Raw genomic sequence first — 17,780 nt, forward strand, 5'->3', positions numbered from 1 at the left:
TGAGCAGACCCAGAGGAGGCAGTCACAGTGTGGAACACAAGTTTTATGCAGGCCACCCCCACTCCAGGGGCAGTTGGGTCCTCTGCAGGGCTCTGGTCCTGATTGTTGCCTGTGAGTATCACAATGTCGTGGGGGTGCTTTCCCACCCCAGGAAGTCTGGTCTGAAACTAAAACTAGATGCTCCCCAGATCCTTGTGGTTGTCACCCGGAGGAAAAGGTCTCTTCTCACTTCCTTCTTTCCATCCCTCCTTCTCCTCAATGTCATAGTCAAGTGGTCAGGTTTCAGTCTATAGATTTGTTCTGGTTGCTGCATAGGAAACAGCTGTTTTTCACTCAGATCTCTAATGGTAATGCAGGCATTCTCTGCCCCTCCCCAGAGAGAATGAAGACTGCCTGACACCCTTCCCTAGTCCAGAAACCTCAGTGGCCTTAGCTGAGGCTTGCTTGTGAGGCAGCTAGCCTGTTTATATCTCTAATGGAAAGGAGCTTCTGGCTCCTCCCTATTCTCCCTCCCCATCCCCTCTCCCCCTCCCCTCCTCCTCCTCCACCCCTCTCCCTCTCTCTGATAACTGTGGAGCCAAGCGTGAGGCACACCACAGCAGATGGAGACCACCCCTTCCAGCAGCAAGAAGGGAATTATTAGCCTTGTCCCAGGTTTCCTTGGCTGTGTGAAAATCCTAGGTGACTGTTAGCCCACACACAGGCCAGGAAGCTAGTGGCTGTCCCCACTGGGCATGGGGAAAGCAGTGCTTAAGAAGCAGGCAAATGAGTGACTCCCCCAACACGGAGCAGTGTCCCTGGTGTGGTGCAGTTCCCGAGTCTTCCTGTAGGGGGTGATTATTAGGGCAGACTGGCTTTCTCAGAAGATGCGAAGATGTGACAAGAGATTCAGCGGCACAGTGCCCAGTGCTGTCAGAGTACGGAAGCCGTCCTCCACGCTGTTTCCTTGTCTAATGCCATCATCTCCAACCCCCCTGCCCCGCCTTTTCCCTCCTTGTTGGTGTTTTTGTTTATAGACGGTGGTGGCCATGTATAGCCACATTTTGCATCCCCAAGAATCCACATGTTGGCCTTAGACGCCCGTGAGCCGGACAGACTTTCTTGTACTTGGGTGGTTGTAGGGAGACACTGTAGCCCCGCCTCCTAGTAGCCCCTACAGGTGTGCCTGGCGTGGTCAGGGGAGGTCGAAGATGATGCGGAGAGAATTCTTAAGAGGCCACGAACACGTGGACCCTCCCTTCTCTCTGGCCACGCTAGCTTGCGGCCTCTGGGCATGCTCTGGCTTGCGTTTGGGCTGGTGTTTATCTGAATAAAGAAATTTTAGCCTTACGGACTACGGATCACCTTTGAGCAATAGGTGGTTGTCTGCCACTTTCTTCTTTGGTGTGAGAGGGCAGAGGTGGGAGTGGGTGTTCCTGGGGTCACAGAGTGGGACCTCAGGTGTCCCAAGCTGACCCTCTGCTTGGGGGCATCTTCAGAACCTAGTGCTGATGTTCTAGGGTGAATGGCAGGAGACTGGATAGGACACCTGCACACATGCATTCTTAGAGCCTGTGAGGCTGGCACTGAGGGTGGTCTTACCTGAGGTCAGACAGAAAGCTGAGAAAGAAGTAGGAACATTCTGGAAAATGAACACATCTAGGGCATTGGCTGAGCAGGAACAGCCTCTGTTTCTGAGGCTGCCGAGTCAACACTGCTCAGATATTGCTGCTCCCTCATTGCTCCGCATAACCACTAACAGCAGATTCATCAGGCCTTTTATTAATTGGAGATTTATTAGGCAGATTTATTGATGGACCAAACACCTCCTGGTAATAGGGAGCATCTGAAGCGATGGCTGCTCAGCCAGCTCATGAGGATTTATCGCGCTGTCTCACTGCAGAGGGAGGCAAGAAGCAGGCCTACCGACACCCGGGGTCTGCAAAACACTGACATAGGAACAGCTCTTCCCACAGGGCAGGAGGCAGTGACCACTGGGATGAGCATGGGAGACACTGGGAAGCAAGGGAGATGGCGGGGAAACAGAGGAGTCTGTGAGGACCTTGAACACTGGTGCAAATCAGTACTGTAAATACAGGCATAGGATTTGGGGCTTGGAAAGGATGGGTGTGGGTCTGGGCTGGGCAGGGGACACAGGATTCTCTGAGTGTGGGGTGACTGTGAATGAGAACGTGGGCTCACCCCTTTGGCTGTTTCTGGCAGACACAGCACACATAGTTCTTTGTCCTTTAAGAGGGGAGGGGGGAGGTTGTGGATGAAAATCTGATTCTGTGAAGGCCTGAGCCACTGAGGTTTGTGTTTTTGTATTGACCATTTGAGAATGCTGTGGGTTCGTATTAGGAGTCGCTTGTGTCCTCTGTTCCTGCAGGGGAGGGCTTGCTTATCCACACAGAACTCTCCAGCCTCGTGGGATGAATCTGAGCCCTGGCATGTCTCTCACACCACGCTCAGATGTGCCTCTGATCCAGCTCCTTTCCAATTCCTAAGCAGGTTGTTTTCGGTTAGCTATCACGATCAGCCTTGCTGCCTGTCTTTTTAATGGGAGTGGCTGAGGTTTGCGTTGGCACGGGGGCTTTTATTATCTCTCTGCTCCCCCACAATTTCCTGTGGCAGTGATGTGTGAATGTGTTCCTTAGTTGGTTCTTGTAGTACTATTCTAGTCACTTGATTAGCTTATTCCAAGAACTAATTGCTGGCATGTGGCCTCAATTCTCTCTGTTGGTGCATCCCTAGGCATTAATTCACACACAGCCTGGGAGAGCCTACAAGACTGTTATTCATGGCTCCGAGGCATTTCAGATGGAACTTACCCCCTGTGCCAAGCCCAGTCTCTGCATCCCAACCATGAGAGCCTGTTTGCTCCTCCTTCTGTATTCTCAATGCCAGTTCACAGCTGCAGCTAGTCAACTTTCCAACCTGGAACTCTCCATGCCACCCTCTGTCCTCCCTCAGAGCTGCCAGTTGTGACCCAGGAATCCTCAGATCTCAGGAAGGCCTTGGAGATGGAACAGACATCTTCCAATGTGGCGCTCCCTCCCTTCCCAGGCCGCCTGTGGGTCTGGAGCTGACAGGAAGTGGTAGCTCAAATAGAGGAGACCTCCAAGCAACATCCTTCGTGAGCTGCACCTACAGAGCAGGGGGATTCATTAGAACAAAACAGCCCGCCACCAAACCCTACCCAGCCATCTACCTTCAGCCTATGCCCTTGTGAGCCCCTGAAGGCTCTCTCTCAAGAGAAAGGGAACTTGTCTTCCCCAGCTGTCTCAGTGAAAGTCCCCAAGGACCAGCAGGTGTCCATTCCTGAATAGTTGTGCTTTGGGCAGTTCTGATTGTCTTGAATCTTGGGCCCCATTCTGGAACTGGGGTAAGATACTCTTGGGAAGGGTGAGAAATTCTCCCAGGGAGGGAGCCGCGCTATAGATGAGAGGAGAGACTGGATGCTGAGTGATCACCTTTAAGTGTCTACAGACATCTTGCTGGCTGAATAAGATGCTGCCTGCAACCACAAAGGACTCCGGGTACAGCCGGGGATACAGGCGACTCGCTGACATCAAGAAGTAGCATCCATTATAGTGAGAATATCTCAGAATGTTTTGAGAACATTTAAGATGAGGACATCCTGCAGACTTGTTGGGAAGGTGTGGCAACCTTCCCATTCTTCCCATCTCTACCATTCTGGGTAGAGATGTTGCCCTGGGACCTAAGCCTGGGTGATGAGTGATGAGTTAGGTGAGAAGGAAAGCTGGTCCAGGCAAACTTGGAAGACAGTGATTTGTGTAAAAACAGTGTGGAGCCAACGGTGACCACCCAGAAGGAGGGCAAATGGGAGAAACTATTGATTCAGAGCTGGATTGGGAGCCAGCCTCCGTCTTTTGCTTGTGCAGGGCCCAGGCCAGGTTGGGAGTGGAAAAAAGAAGGCTCTGAGTGGGTGGAAAGGCTGGAGGACGTCCTGGCAGCAGGGTGTTGTAAGTAACCAAGGAACATACACAATCTCGCTACTTGGTCCTGAGATGGAAGCAGAGGTCTGAATAGGGAAACTGGGGTCACTGACTATGTTAATCACTTTTTCCATTATTGTAACAAATACTAGTAAAGTTGACTTGAAGGAAGAAAGGTTTATTTCAGCTCACGGTTTCTGATGACGAAGCCCGTAGTCACATGGACTGAGAAGTAGACCAGCATGGGGAATGGGGTGGAGCAGAGCTGCTGATCTCTTAGTGAACTAGGCTTTGGGGGACAAGATCCAGTCACTAAGTGCCCATCCTAGTGAGGAGTAGCTGTGCAAATGGGATACCCAGATTCCTCCTATACCTACCTTGGGACAGGCTCCTGAAGCTCTTCAAAAAAATGCCCCACTCACCTGATGTGAGACTTGGGGACAAGGGTTTTGAGAATGTGTCAGCTCTGTACTAACCCCCCCCTCCTGCCCCAACACTTGGTGCAAAGTCCCGAAATACTGGGAAATGGGCTGCATCAGGTTTGGGTGATATGAGGGTAGAAACTGAAGGCTAGCCTCGCCCGGAGACTATGGAGCCAGAGTGGCTCTGTGCTTACATCCAGCCCCTCCACACTGCAGCCAGAGTGGCCTTTACACACGGATCTCACCACCGTGTCATTCTTGCTGAAAAGCTGGAATGCTAGCCATCAGTGGCCTCTGTGAGTAGGCCTTTGTCTCCCTGACAGTGCCATGTCCCAACCCTCTGGCTGCCACAGGGCCTTGGCACAAATACTTTTCCCTACCTAGGATGCTTTTTCTAACCCACCTTTATAAGATTGGTTCCTTCTTGCCACTCGGGATGCCACTTCAGGACTTGGCCAGATGGTACCTTCTTCCCATCCTATTGCAACTTTTTTGTTTGTTTGTTTGTTTGTTTGTTTGAGACAGGATTGCAACTTCCTTTTTAATAAACACAGTTATTATTATTATCATCATCATCATCATCATCATCATCATCATCATTATTATCATTACTGGTTTTTCAAGACATGGTTTCTCTGTCTTGAAAAACCACGCTTTGGAGCATGTCCCGGAAATCGCTCTGTAGACCAGGCTGGCCTCGAACTCACAGAGAGCCGCCTGCGTCTACCTCCAGAGTGCTGGGATCAAAGGCATGCACCACCACCGCCTGGCAATAAACTTATTTTTTAAAGAAAAGTTTTGGGTTCACATCTGAACTGAGTTGGTACAGAAAACTCCTACACATTCCCTGACCCCAACAGCAGAGCCTTCCTGTCACCACTGTCCTTTGCTAGATCTCACTGATAGTCCTGGGGCCACAATACCATTATCACCAGAGCCCCCGGTACAGCAGGAATCACACTTGGTGTTGCGTATTTATCTCTTGGGTCTGAAAATTTTGTAATGATGTAAATCTGCAGTCCACAAGTATGGTATGATACGGATTTATGTCTGTCACCTCCCAGCACCCTCTGATCTTACTGACGGTGTATCTTGCCCTTTTCAAAATGACATAAGTTGGAAGCACTCACTTTATAATATCCATCCAAGCAGCTTCTCTGACTTTTCATGGCTTGATAGCTCATTTCTGTTCAGCACTGAACAATGTTCCAACATCCTCATATGTCACAGTTAATTGATTCATTTGCCTGTGGGAAGGCACCCCACACTTCTGCGCCTGCTCAATAGAGCTGCTGCAGTGTGTGTGGGTGGATGGTGTTTTCATCCTTGAACTTAAGCCTTCTGGTCATCTCATTTTGCTCCTTTCCAATTCATTTTCTGTTATCCTCTTGGAAATGTGGGGTACGTGAGTGGATAAACTTGTTTCCACCCACATATGAGTTCCCTAGCTCAGTGCCTGCACCAGGTGGGCCTGCAGCGTGGATGAATGCCTGCTGCCTGCTGCCTGCAAGCCTGTGGCAGCCACTGCTCAGGGGACCAGAGCCACCAGCTGAGCCAAATCTCCAGGCTGCCTGTCTTTCTCTGTCACTTCAGACATATTGTACCACTGTCACAGCCTGCCTGAGACAGGGCTGTGAGGATGTCGCTCCTGAAGGCGACAGCTTGAAAGAGGGAGCTGTGGGCACCTACTCCATCTGCCAGGGACAGCTTGTAGGATCAACACCAGGGGCCTTCAATCTGGGGGGGGGGCAATCAGAAAAACAAAAGGGAGAAATAGGAAAGCAAGCTATGACAATGAGTGGATAATTCTTGTGACTACTCACCTGTTGTGGATAGGCACCCAGTCTGCCAGTGTGTATGCACCCTCCATCCCTGGGAGGGGAAGTCCTGATCCCTGGCAGCATTTAGCATGTGTGACGCTTTTGCTGAATACCCCACGAATGCTGCATGATTCCCAGAGGAAGTGCTTCTGGGGTAGGGGTTGGGATTATCTCCATGTTCCAGAAGAGAAGTACAAAGCTCTGAGGCTTGGGGCCTCTGCCTTGTAAGTGGGAATGACACTAAAGCAGGCAGTCTGAGTGCATGGCTAGTGCCCTTGAACTGGACCAAGAGCCACCATGCCAGCATCTTCCCTGGCTGGTGGCATGCGATGACCAAATTCACGTGTACCCATCTGAGACATCTCAAATCTGAGTTGCTCAGGAGGCTCACAAATGTTCAGGCAGGTCACTCAAGGGTATGGACTGTTTCTGAACAAGGTAACAGAAGTTCCTTGGCACTCATGTTCACAAGGTGAAAAAAATCTAAAACCAGATTTGGCCCCTCCCCAGAAGTTTAAGAGGTCAGAAGTTTGCACATTTGAGTGTTACCCACCACTCTGCTCAATTGGATTCGTTTTTCTTGGATGGTGTGTGTTGGCTATGGCTGATGGATAACTTCTGCTTGCAACCTCTTCTCTCAAACTTCCTCCTCCTTGGTCCTGCTTGTACCCCTGGTACCAAAAAACATTTTGTCCAGCATTCAAAGACACCAGTGGCCACTGGGCAGTCTTCAGCCTCCACATGCCCTCGCTCCTTCACTTTTTCTGTAGGGAATGAGGAATGAAGCTTTCCTCATTCCACCAAGGGGCTCTCATCAGAGCCCACAGACCCACCATCCCTCTTACCCATTAACCCCTTGTGATGGTTAATTCCTATTGCCAACTGGATATAATCTATAATAGCCTGGGAAGAGAGTCGAAAAGATGGATTGTCTAGATTAGGTTGGCGTGTAGGGCATGTCTGTCAGGGATTGTCTTGATTAATGTAGGTGGGAAAACCCACCCACTGTGGCACCTCCCCTGGTCAGGGGATCTTGAATTGCTCTTGACTGTGGATGTGACCAGTTCCTTCAAGCTCCTTTGCCTTGACTTCCCACAGAGAGAGAGTATAATCTGGAATTGTGAGATGAAATAAACCCTTTCTTCCTAGGGACTAAACCCTTCCTTTTGTCGGGGTACTTGTCACAGCAACAGGAAACAAACTGAATGCACCCTTTATGTTATTGGGGAGGCCTGGAAAGGGACCTGGGGGTGACATGCCTTGGCCACGGAGTGATGGCTGTGCCACTGTGGTTGACATTAAGTCGGGCAGTCTTTAGAGACGTGGATGTCATTGTTGTAGGCCAGGAGCCCCGCCTACAGCTTACCCTTGCCCCTTACCCCTGGTTATCAAGCTGGGTGAACTGTGGACCTTGCTGATGTGAGGCCTCTGGCAGGCCTCTCTGCCCTCACTGTGCACCAGTCTTCTATGCTCAGAGCTGGAGCTCTAGGCCCCCATCCCCTGACTCCAATGGAAATCCCCTCACAGTGTGTGGGAAGGGTTGCACACTATGTGCCTGTCTTCTGTGTGCAGGCTGTCATGCCTATACTTCCAGTCACCCACTTTCTCCTGCCCCTTTCCATCTCTGTGAGAATGTTACAGGGACCAATGTTATAATTGATGTGAAATTTATCTAAAAAAAATATACCATTTTAAGTACATAATTTAGTGGCAGTCAGTACATTCACAAACTGTGCATTAACTACCACCTCTGTCTAGTTCCAAACCATCTTCATCTTCTCAGAGGAAACCCATGCCAATAACAGCCACTCCCTATGGCATCCTCCAGGCTGGCACCAATGATGTTCTATGTCTGCAATCACCAATTCTGGGTATTTATATGAAATCCATACATGGAATCTTTTGTATGTGACAGTGTGGGCTCTTTCCCACTAAACATGTTTTGGGAATTGTTTCACAGTGTAGCAGATGCCAGCATTTCATTCTTTTCTGTGGCTGCATGGTACCCATAAACCAAAACCCACCCATCCACTTCTCCACCCACCTTAGATGGATGTTTGAGCTATTTCCACTGTTTGGCCCTTGTGATGCTTTGGTGAACATGTGTCCACATACATGTACACATACATGTACACACATATGTACTTGCTTAAGAATCTGTTTTAAATCTTTGGGGCATATACTTAGTAAAATTGAAGGGTCACAGGCAATTTTCTGTTTAAGTTTCATTAAAAAAAAAAAACAAAAAACAAAAAAATGACAATCTAGGGCCTGGAGAGATAGCTCAGAGGTTAAGAGCACTGACAGCTCTTCCAGGGGTCCTGAGTTCATTCCCAGCAACCACATGGTGGCTCACAACCATCTACAATTCAATCTGGTGCCTTCTTCTGGCACGAAGGCAGAACAATGTCTATGTAATAAATAAATAAATCTTTTTAAAAAAACACAAACTATATACTGCCTTTTAAAATAGCATTTTCACTTTGGGACTTGGCTGTGTAACAAAGACAAGGACACTAAGTGGAAAAGTCCTGGTCTAGACTGCGGGATGCCTGGATTCGTTTCCTAGCTTTGTACTAACTGGCTGGGCAATCCTTAGCAAGTCTCTGGCCCTCTTCTGACTATTGCTTGTTCATCTAAAAAGTGAGGAGATTATTTACAATTAAGTAGCTTGTATAAAATTAAATAACGGTTGAGCTTTTTATCTTTGAACATTTGGTTTCAGGAAGAATGGGTTCCTGAGAACAAAGAAGGGGTTTATCAGGCAGCAGAGTGCAGCTATCATGATGCCCTTTACTATGCTGTTAAACTGTGAATTTCAACATCCCCAACAGCTGGGCTTTTTCCTGCCAAAGCGTTTCTGATTAATGAGTAATTTCTGGCTTCCTAGTTCCATCAAGATTCCCAGAATGAGTATCTGTCCCTTTCCCATCACTTCTGCCACTTGGCAGGTTCTGAGCCAAACATGGTGGTCAGGGAGCCTAAACTAAGCCCTCCCATCCCTTCTTGAAGAAAGGCCATGACTTCCCTAGTGCAAGCTCCCTCCACACTGAGGCTTCAGTGAGAAAGTCAGGCTGATCTTTGGAGATGTGAAGTCAAGGTGAAGCATTAGTGGCTTTTCTGAAGGACAGTGTAAGGACCATCCTGGAGAGTTAACTCTTGTGATGCCTTCTAACCACAGGGTCCATCCTTGGAAGTTCTACTCTCTTGACTTCTTCCAGCTCATTGTCTTCCTGACATCTGACTGTAGAGAAGGGATTTTTCCCACCTTAGTCACTCTCCAGCCTGTGCTTCCTTGTGGTTTTCTAGAGGAACACACACACACACACACACACACACACACACACACACACACACACACACACACACACTTACTGCCCCCTAAGATTCAGGGATCTTCATAGATGAGAGAGCAGCAGGATTGTAAGAGCAGACATGGTAGATAGCCTCATGGAAACAGTGTTTGCTGGACACAGCAGAGCCGTTGGAAACATGAATGCATCATGACTGTGATAACATGCACAAGACCTGTGCACACTCCAGCCAGACAAAACCCTAGCATGGAGTGGGGGAGGTGAGCACAAAACCATTGCTAGCTGAGGACTTATTGGGATTTAATAGCTGCTGGTAGAGTCAGTTTTCTTTCATGATATGACCCTTAGTAGGGGAAGGACAGCCCCAGTCCCAGAAGTAGCTGGGCAGCACAAACTAAACTGGATGGGATTAATAGAAGAAGAAAAGGAGAAGGAGAAGAAGAAGAGGAAGAGGAAGAAGAAGAAGAAGAAGAAGAAGAAGAAGAAGAAGAAGAAGAAGAAGAAGAAGAAGAAGAAGAAGAGAGGAGGAAAGCTCATCCTTGTGTAAGTAAGGCATGGAGATGAGATATGGGAGGAGGAGGAGGGCATGCATATGTTCAAAATACATGTTATGGAATTCTCAAATAATAAAATGTTTTAAAAATAATAGCATCTAAGTAACTTCTTTCATTTATTCATCTAGTTGTTCATGTTTCTTACCTATCCTTATGTCCATTTGTCACACATTTTGAGGGTTCTGTGGTAAATTCCTAAGATTGGATAATAAACTTTACCATTTATGGGGCCTTCAAGTGACTTTTTGGGATGAATATGAAGCCGAGGATGCCATCGTGGGAGCAGAAGTGGGTATTCGGGAACACCTAAGTAACACTTAGCAAATCTTAATGAAAGGGGACAAGATCACAGACTGTCCTGCACACGGGTTAATCTTTCCTGGGCCAGTGGTCAAGACAGCATACACTGAGACCCTTCAGGAGCCACATGCCAGGGGCGAGTGAGATGCACATTGTTTGGGGCATTGAACCAGTAAAGAAAGTTAGCGTGAACTTGGGGACAATAGTGAGAGGTGACAAGGAGTGGTATATTTGTATTTGTGCTTGAGAAATAACAGTTCTGGTCATGGACAGAGAATGAATGGGGGACAGGTAGAAGCAGCAGGGCTACTTAAGGAGCCGTTGCAGTCACTCTAGCCTGGAACCCTGGTGATCCAAACCAAGGAGGTAGCCATGGTAAGGAAGGCAGGTAGATAATAGAGGGCAGATCTCAGATCTCTCTCTGTCCTCTCTCTCTCTCTCTCTCTCTCTCTCTCTCTCTCTCTCTCTCTCTCCTCCTTCCCTCCTCCCTCCCTCTTTCCTTCCCTTCCTCCCTCTCTCTCCCCTCCTCTCCCCACCCCCACACGGCTGGGCTAGTGTTGGGCTCAGTTGCTGAAATGTGAGCCAGAATCCTTCATTCTGACATGGGGAGGTAGTGGCTGGTGATGCTTCCTACTCTAGAACCCCAGAAAGATGGGTGTATACAGTTGACTGTGGCCTCAGGTTCCAGCCAAATAGAGCAGGAGCAGTGATATCTGTTCAGCTGATACAGATGTCCTCAGAGGAAAGCTGGAGGGACTCTGGAGACTTCCACCTGCGGTCTTCCCCCATGACTTGGTCCCATAATGCTGGCAGGCTCCTACCTTTCCATAGGGTCAAAGAACATCAATGAGCTCTTATTCCTGTGTCCTTACCCAAATGCATCCTTTTCCAAGCACAATCAGAAGGTGGTCCAGAGAAGCTTTAAGCTGGTACATCTATTCAGGACCTCTAAGCCAGTGTGTGTTTTAATAACTGCTCTATGCAGAGTTGCCTTTATTCCATACTGGGTCTTAGACACTGGTAGAATTGTCCTCTGGAGATGCCACCTTGTAGCAACTGGACATCTGGGACAAGTAGCAATGCCCAGAGATGTTTTTGGTTGGCAACAGGGCTGACTGGACTCTACTGACATTGGGTAGGTAGAGCCCAGGGGCACTTCCAACACCCTACAATACAAAGTACATTTCCCATGTCGTGGATTGTTTCGTTCCAAGGTTAGAAACCCTGGTCTAGGAGATTCCCACTCTATGACTAAGAGGCCCCTCAAGTCTTTTGAGACTCTGGGGGTGAGTAAAGCAAAGCACATGTTCAAGAGAAACTCAACTGCTGTTGTTTTCTTTCTCCAGCTGAGCACTGTCTGGAAAGCCCACGTGGAGCGGCACAAGGCGTCGAGAGCCCGTGGGCTGGGCGACTGGGAGCAAGGCCCGATGCTGAGGATGGACAGGCAGCAGGCGCCACCCTGGGTCCACATAACCCTCATCCTCTTCCTCCTCAGCCTCGGAGGGGCTATTGAGATTCCGATGGATCGTGAGTTCTGTGCCTGCTTTTTCTATTTTACTCATGATATTGGAGGAATGGGTGTTGGAGAGAGAGAGGTCAGGGAGGCGAGGAGGAGAGGGAGTAGCAGTGGATTCCAGGCTTCAGAGCTGGGTTTTTCTCCAAAGGCTTAATGTACACTGCCACTGGGAAATTGGAAACTAGGATGCAGGCCTCTTCTTAGGCATGTGGTTAAGCTGGTATCTGTTGCCTGAGGAGTGGAACTGAGAGTTACATAGTTTGGAATTCTGAGAGTCACCTGGAGTTCTCTCTCCCATACTTACCCGCATGACCTTATCCTTGACTTACCTTTCTAAAAGCAGTCTCCAGGATCAAGTGTCCTTACTAGTCTCTCTAACTCGACACACCCAAAACTGATGCCCGCCCTTGGCTGGAGTAATAAGGGCAATGGTGGATAGACTGGGAGAGGGTTGGCAAGGACATTCATTATCTTTGTAAAAGACACAGCCAAATGAGACATGAAGCTGTACTATGTTATCATGGGAGAGCCAGGCACAGGTTCTTTCTGTCCCAGGATTCCCTCGGAACTATCAAAATATGGAACTCTTTTCTGCCCCTGGTGGCAGAGCCCTGTCTGAGCCTGACACACTGGACTGATGTCTGGCTCTCTATCCTCGTTCTCTGGTACTGTGTTCACTGGTGGCTGTTGATCGGATCCTTATTCCTTGGCCCTGCTTGTAAGCACACACCCCTTTGCTACAGCATTGGTACATGGCCCAGAAGTCTTAGTTAGCATCCTAGTACCTAAGGTATAGGCATAGCACCTCTGCCCCTTATTCTCTGCCTCAAGGAATTCACGGAGTCCATGTGATGCCAAGATAGACTTGGACTCTGTCCAGTTAACAGATGGATGAAGGAGGTGGGAGGTGAAGATGGCCTCCAAGAAGGCCCCACAGCACTCTAAAGCCAGACCTCCCCCACTCCAGTAACAGCTACCCCAGAGGAGTCTGCACTTATCGATAACAGAGACCAGCAATAACATATGAACTGATACCAGGAGCAAGCTGGCCAAGACCACTGCTGCCTGTGTATCTATACATGGAAGGAGGGAGAGAGGAGAGCTGCGAGACCAGCGTTCCCATGGTGACCGTCTGTGGTGGGCTCAAGGAGAGTCTTATTAACAGCCAGGCCGACAGTCTAATGAGCGGTGTGATAAGGGTGTGTCCCTGGAGAGGAGGGTGCAGAGGAAATTAGGTTATCGAGAACATGGTGAAGGCTCATTTCTCTTCTGCCACTTCTCACTCGCCTGCCGTTAGATACACAGGTCTGGTGGGGGAGGGGCTCCTGCAGCGTGAACACGGAAGTAGGTGGTTTGGGCTTCTCTATTGAAGATATGGATTTCTAAGCTCTACTGGTGATGGGTATACAACAGGAAACCCAAGTACTGCCTGAGGCAGAAGGCTGAGGGCCCTGACCTCCTCATCACTGAGGAAGAGGAGGAGGAGGAGGGGGAGGGGGAAGGGGGGAGGAGGAGGACAGGGAGGAGCCATCCTTTCCTGTTGTATACACAGACCAGATGACCATTTCTTGTTTAGGGTCACACCTGTCACGGTGATAAAGGCAGAATAGAATCTGGGTCTTTTGACTGTGCTGTGGCACAATGATCCTGCTTCCCTTTTAGTCCTTGGATTCCACTGGAATTGCAGCTGCCCTAGGCAGACAGAGCCCTCAGAGTGGTGATGATCCCACCACATGTGGTTCTCATAGGATGTGGGTGCCATCCTCAGCTGCCAGGTCAGGGAGCTGGGACAAGCCGAGCCAGCACCTGACAGCAGCACCTTCGAGAGGAGTCTCTACCACATGGTGTAGTTGGTTCGGCTGTGTCAGGATGGACCCCAGAAAGCACCGCACCTCCCTCGTTGCCGCAGACCCATGTCAGTAACTCCTCTGCAGAAGCTGAACTCAGAGCCACGACACAGCAAGGACAAGGATTTCCTCAGCATGTTTCTCCCCTGGCTTAACCACAGCCCTTCCCACGTTCTCCGAGCTTACCTGCCGTCCGGGCTTGGGACAAGCCAGGTGTTCCTAACTTCCCCCCTTTGCTGAGAGTATCTGACTAGAGACTGTCCTGTGGGTGTCTTACTCATTTGCCCCTTCAGGGCATTCTGTGTGCCTCTAAGGCAGGGACACTGCTCCCACTCCGGCGCTTGGCGTGGCATCTTTTTGGAGCAGCTCCCTGGATGGCTGCACAATCCCTTATTGACTCACCCAGCCTCTGGCTCCAATTGCCCTGCCAATGAAGTCATACGCCACATCCCTCCCATTAGCCCAGAGGAGAACAGCATGACCTTAAAAAAAAAATGGTCATCTCATCAGCATGGCCTTGCCAAAAGAAGTGAGTCTTCTAGAAGCTTGCATATACTTCCAACCTCTTTCCACTCAAGAGGATTCAGCATTTCCTCCTGGGAGCTCACAGAAGAGGACAGCAGGATGGGGAGACACTCCTCCCCACCCTCCTGTGGGAAGGCCTCAGTAACACACCTACCCCACATTCTCCACCCTCCCAGGATGGAGCCCAGAGATCAACTACCAGAGCCCAGGAAGAAAGGAGGGGCATGTCCTTTGGGATAGGGCCTAGGGCCACTGCCATGTGTCTTGGCTCAGGGAGTATCCCTCGATGTGGATTGGGCTCCTGAAGTCCACACCTATGCTAGAGATGAGAACTGAACTACTACAGGAGTTCCCATAGATTTCCGAGGTCTCCTCATTGAAACCCACGGCCCCATCCCAAAGGATATGATAGACTGATGTCCTCCTATGGATGGCCTAACCCTCCCTGGGGAGCAGAAAGGATATGTGATAGGTAGGGTTTTAGTTGGAGGGGGAGTGGTAGGGGAGGAGAAGAGGGAGAGGGAACTGGGAGTGACATGTAAAACAATCTTGTTTCTAATTCAAATAAAAAAGATAGAAAAATTCTAATAACTACTATTTAGAGTAGATTCAATTTTTTTTCCAAAGTACCGCACACATGAAAACCATAGAAAATTATGCAGATATCTACAATGGATAAAATATGTTAAATAGAGAATGAATGCTATTTGAATTAATTAAAATGAATGTGAATACAAAAAAAAGAAAAGAAAAGAAAGGAGGGGCATGAAGGCAAAGCCCTGGAGCCAGAACAGACACCTGCTCACCCCCACAGAGATGGGTTAGAGGGCTATTTTCTCCTTAGAAACCAAAAGAACAAATTCATTCTCTACTTGACATCATCGACAGCGAGTTCTGGGAAAGGAAAGAATGTGTGTTGGGGTGACAGAGATGAGCACTGTTGCCCTTGTCCTCAGACAGGCTGTCCCCACTGCCTTCTCTCCATCTCGCTTGTCTTCTGGCCTGGTTCTATCCCTACAATAAATCCATTGGGGGCAGGATGGTAACTAAGATGTCATTGTCCCACTAGGCAAGTAGATGCTCAAGACGCCCTTAGCCAGGTAGGCAGCATGGGCTAGGGTCAGCAGTCAGCCAGTTCTAAGCTGGCTCGGCAATCTCCATTCACTGAAGTATCTCCATTTTCCCTTGTGTGCAATGTCAAGGACAATGGCGTCATGAGGCCTGCATCCAGCTAACTCACTAAGGGTGGATTTTGGAAACTCTGCAACAACATCTGGGGAAGCTAGTACATATTTTGTCTCCAGAGCTAGCTTCCATAGGACGTAGCCATGTGACCACCCCTCCTTGAATTCAGGATGCCATGAAGGCGGCAGAGCCTGGGAGCAGGGTACATGACGACCAAGAGGCATCATTGTGACCTGAAATGAAGCCAGAGCCCAGCTGGTGGTCAAAAGGAATGTGTTCAAGTGCCGGTCCTACCTGTCTGGAGACTGTCCCCTCCCTCGTGTCCTCCTGTGTCAGTCCCACTGGCTTTCGGTCTTTTTAGAATTACTGTTCTTGGCAGGAAAACCACATACAGGTGAAAGTTGTGTGGCAGGGAGCACCACAGAGCCTGTGTTCAGAGCCCCGTGCCTGTCCTCTTGGGCTTTTCATTCCTTTGTTTCCAGCCCAGGCAGACCTGGAAAAGTGAAAAGCAAAATGTCCCTTCATTGCTCCAAGGGCCACACCACCTGGCTCATGGAACCTTTCTAAAGGCTATACCATGGAGATTTTCTTTTGCTGACAGCCTGTATGGTGGCCTGCCTGCTCGTTCCTGTCACACACCATCCCTTCTTCACGTCCTTTTCTCTGCTTCCATGACTCTCTTGGGCCTAGGTGAGCCCTGGCTTCCTGCAGGCCACCCTTTCTGAACCTGCACCTCCTCCTCCCAAGTCTCTTCACTCTGGTTGGAAGACATCAAGGTCTCCATGACTCTGTTCCAAAGCCTCTTGCTCTCCCCAACAGCACCCACTGTGAAAGAGGCAGCCCACTGTGCCTGTGTGTGCCTGACCTCTGCACCAGCATGACGTGTGGATCTCACCTTGCTCCCTCATGGTATTGTAAGAAAAGACACTGAAGAGTCCTAGAGAAATATGTTATCCTTTCTCCACATCTGTTTGAACCAAGGCTTGCTTTCCACATCTAAAACCTTGCTACCCAGGGCGCAGTTCGTAGGCCACAGCACCACCTAGGCATTTATCAGAAGTGGAGGACTTAGAATAGATGCGGTTCTGTGGTCGAGCCCTTGCCTGAGTTCCACCGCCAGCACTGAAAGAAAACAGCAGAGCAGAATCCAGGCTCTACAGCAGGCCCTCCAAGCCAGAGCCTGCATCTTCTCTAGCTGCAGTGATTCATTTGTGGGTTACAGTGTGAAAAGCAGGAACACACCTGCACACGGTCTGTGTGTTCAGACAGGGCTGGTGAGGATGTGTGCTGCCTACCTCTTTGTCCCATTTGTGGAAGACACAAGAAGAGTGGTGGGCTCAGACACATGCTGGGATTCTGTCACCCAGGAACAGGACTTTTATAGAACATGTTTTTGTGTAAGAGAGAAACAGTGTAGTAAGGGAATGGGGTGCTTTAGGCCTTTGTCCCATAGACGTGGTTAAAGTCTACTCATCTACTCATTCCCCAGCATCTCCATGCTGACCCTGTGCACCAGGCTCCCACATTCCTCAATGGTGCCAGATGCTAGGAAGCCTCGGAGGGGCTATTGAGATTCTGATGGATCGTGAGTTCTGTGCCCGCTTTTTCCATTTTACTCCTGATATTGGAGGAATGGGTGTTGGAGAGAGAGAGAGGTCAGGGAGGCGAGGAGGAGAAGGGGTAGCAGTGGATTCCAGGCTTCAGAGCTGGGTTTTTCTCCAAAGGCTTGATGTAGGCTGCCACTGGGAAATTGGAAACTAGGATGCAGGCCTCTTCTTAGGGATGTGGATAAGCTGGTGTCTGTTGCCTGAGGAGTGGAACTGAGAGTTACATAGTTTGGAATTCTGAGAGTCACCTGGAGTTCTCTCTCCCATACTTACCCGCATGACCTTATCCTTGACTTACCTTTCTAAGGGTTCCTTTCAGGCAGCGCTGTCATTTGGGGACATTTGGACTTCCCTGGTAACATCTCCATTGGTTACTGGTCCTGCCCTACTGTGTAGGCTCGGTCTCCCTGGTGATACACCTTTTCCATGAAGTATTTGCTGGGTCTGTTCTCCAACCTTGTCTGGCTCTTCTGGGAAGCTCCAGATCTGGGATAAATCCCCATGTGCAGTGTTGTTCCCATGTCTCCTCACCCCAACCCTGTATGATAGGGCAAGAGGATGCCCGACAGTTAGCTGGTCAACTGTGTACAATAACAGTGTTTTCCTTCTCTCCCACTCCCAATGCTAACCCACTGGAACTAACAGCAAGCATTCAGAATGAGCGTAAGTGCTTCATGTGCCTTCATGCCCTTGAGTCTCTGGGAGGTTGGAGGGAGAGAGGCGGGTCTGGGGAAAGGCCAGCTGAGAAAACT

General features: G+C 49.4%; 1 protein-coding gene across 7 annotated transcripts in view; it reads left to right on the forward strand.

Moving 5' to 3' along the window:
* Positions 1 to 11,784: 11,784 nt before the first annotated feature.
* Positions 11,785 to 17,780, forward strand: part of Nfasc (neurofascin) — a 75,556-nt gene continuing 69,560 nt past the window's right edge. For 5 of the 7 annotated variants that reach the window (XM_035445238.1, XM_035445239.1, XM_035445240.1 and 2 more), the window contains exon 1: positions 11,785 to 11,875. In XM_035445238.1, coding sequence (XP_035301129.1) covers positions 11,785 to 11,875 — 91 coding nt within the window. Of the gene's footprint in view, positions 11,876 to 17,673; positions 17,692 to 17,780 lie in introns of all 7 variants that reach the window. The other 2 variants (XM_035445236.1, XM_035445237.1) reach the window with 1 other exon arrangement.

Source organism: Cricetulus griseus, chromosome 5, assembly GCF_003668045.3.
Source record: "Cricetulus griseus strain 17A/GY chromosome 5, alternate assembly CriGri-PICRH-1.0, whole genome shotgun sequence".
Classification (NCBI taxonomy): domain Eukaryota; kingdom Metazoa; phylum Chordata; class Mammalia; order Rodentia; family Cricetidae; genus Cricetulus; species Cricetulus griseus.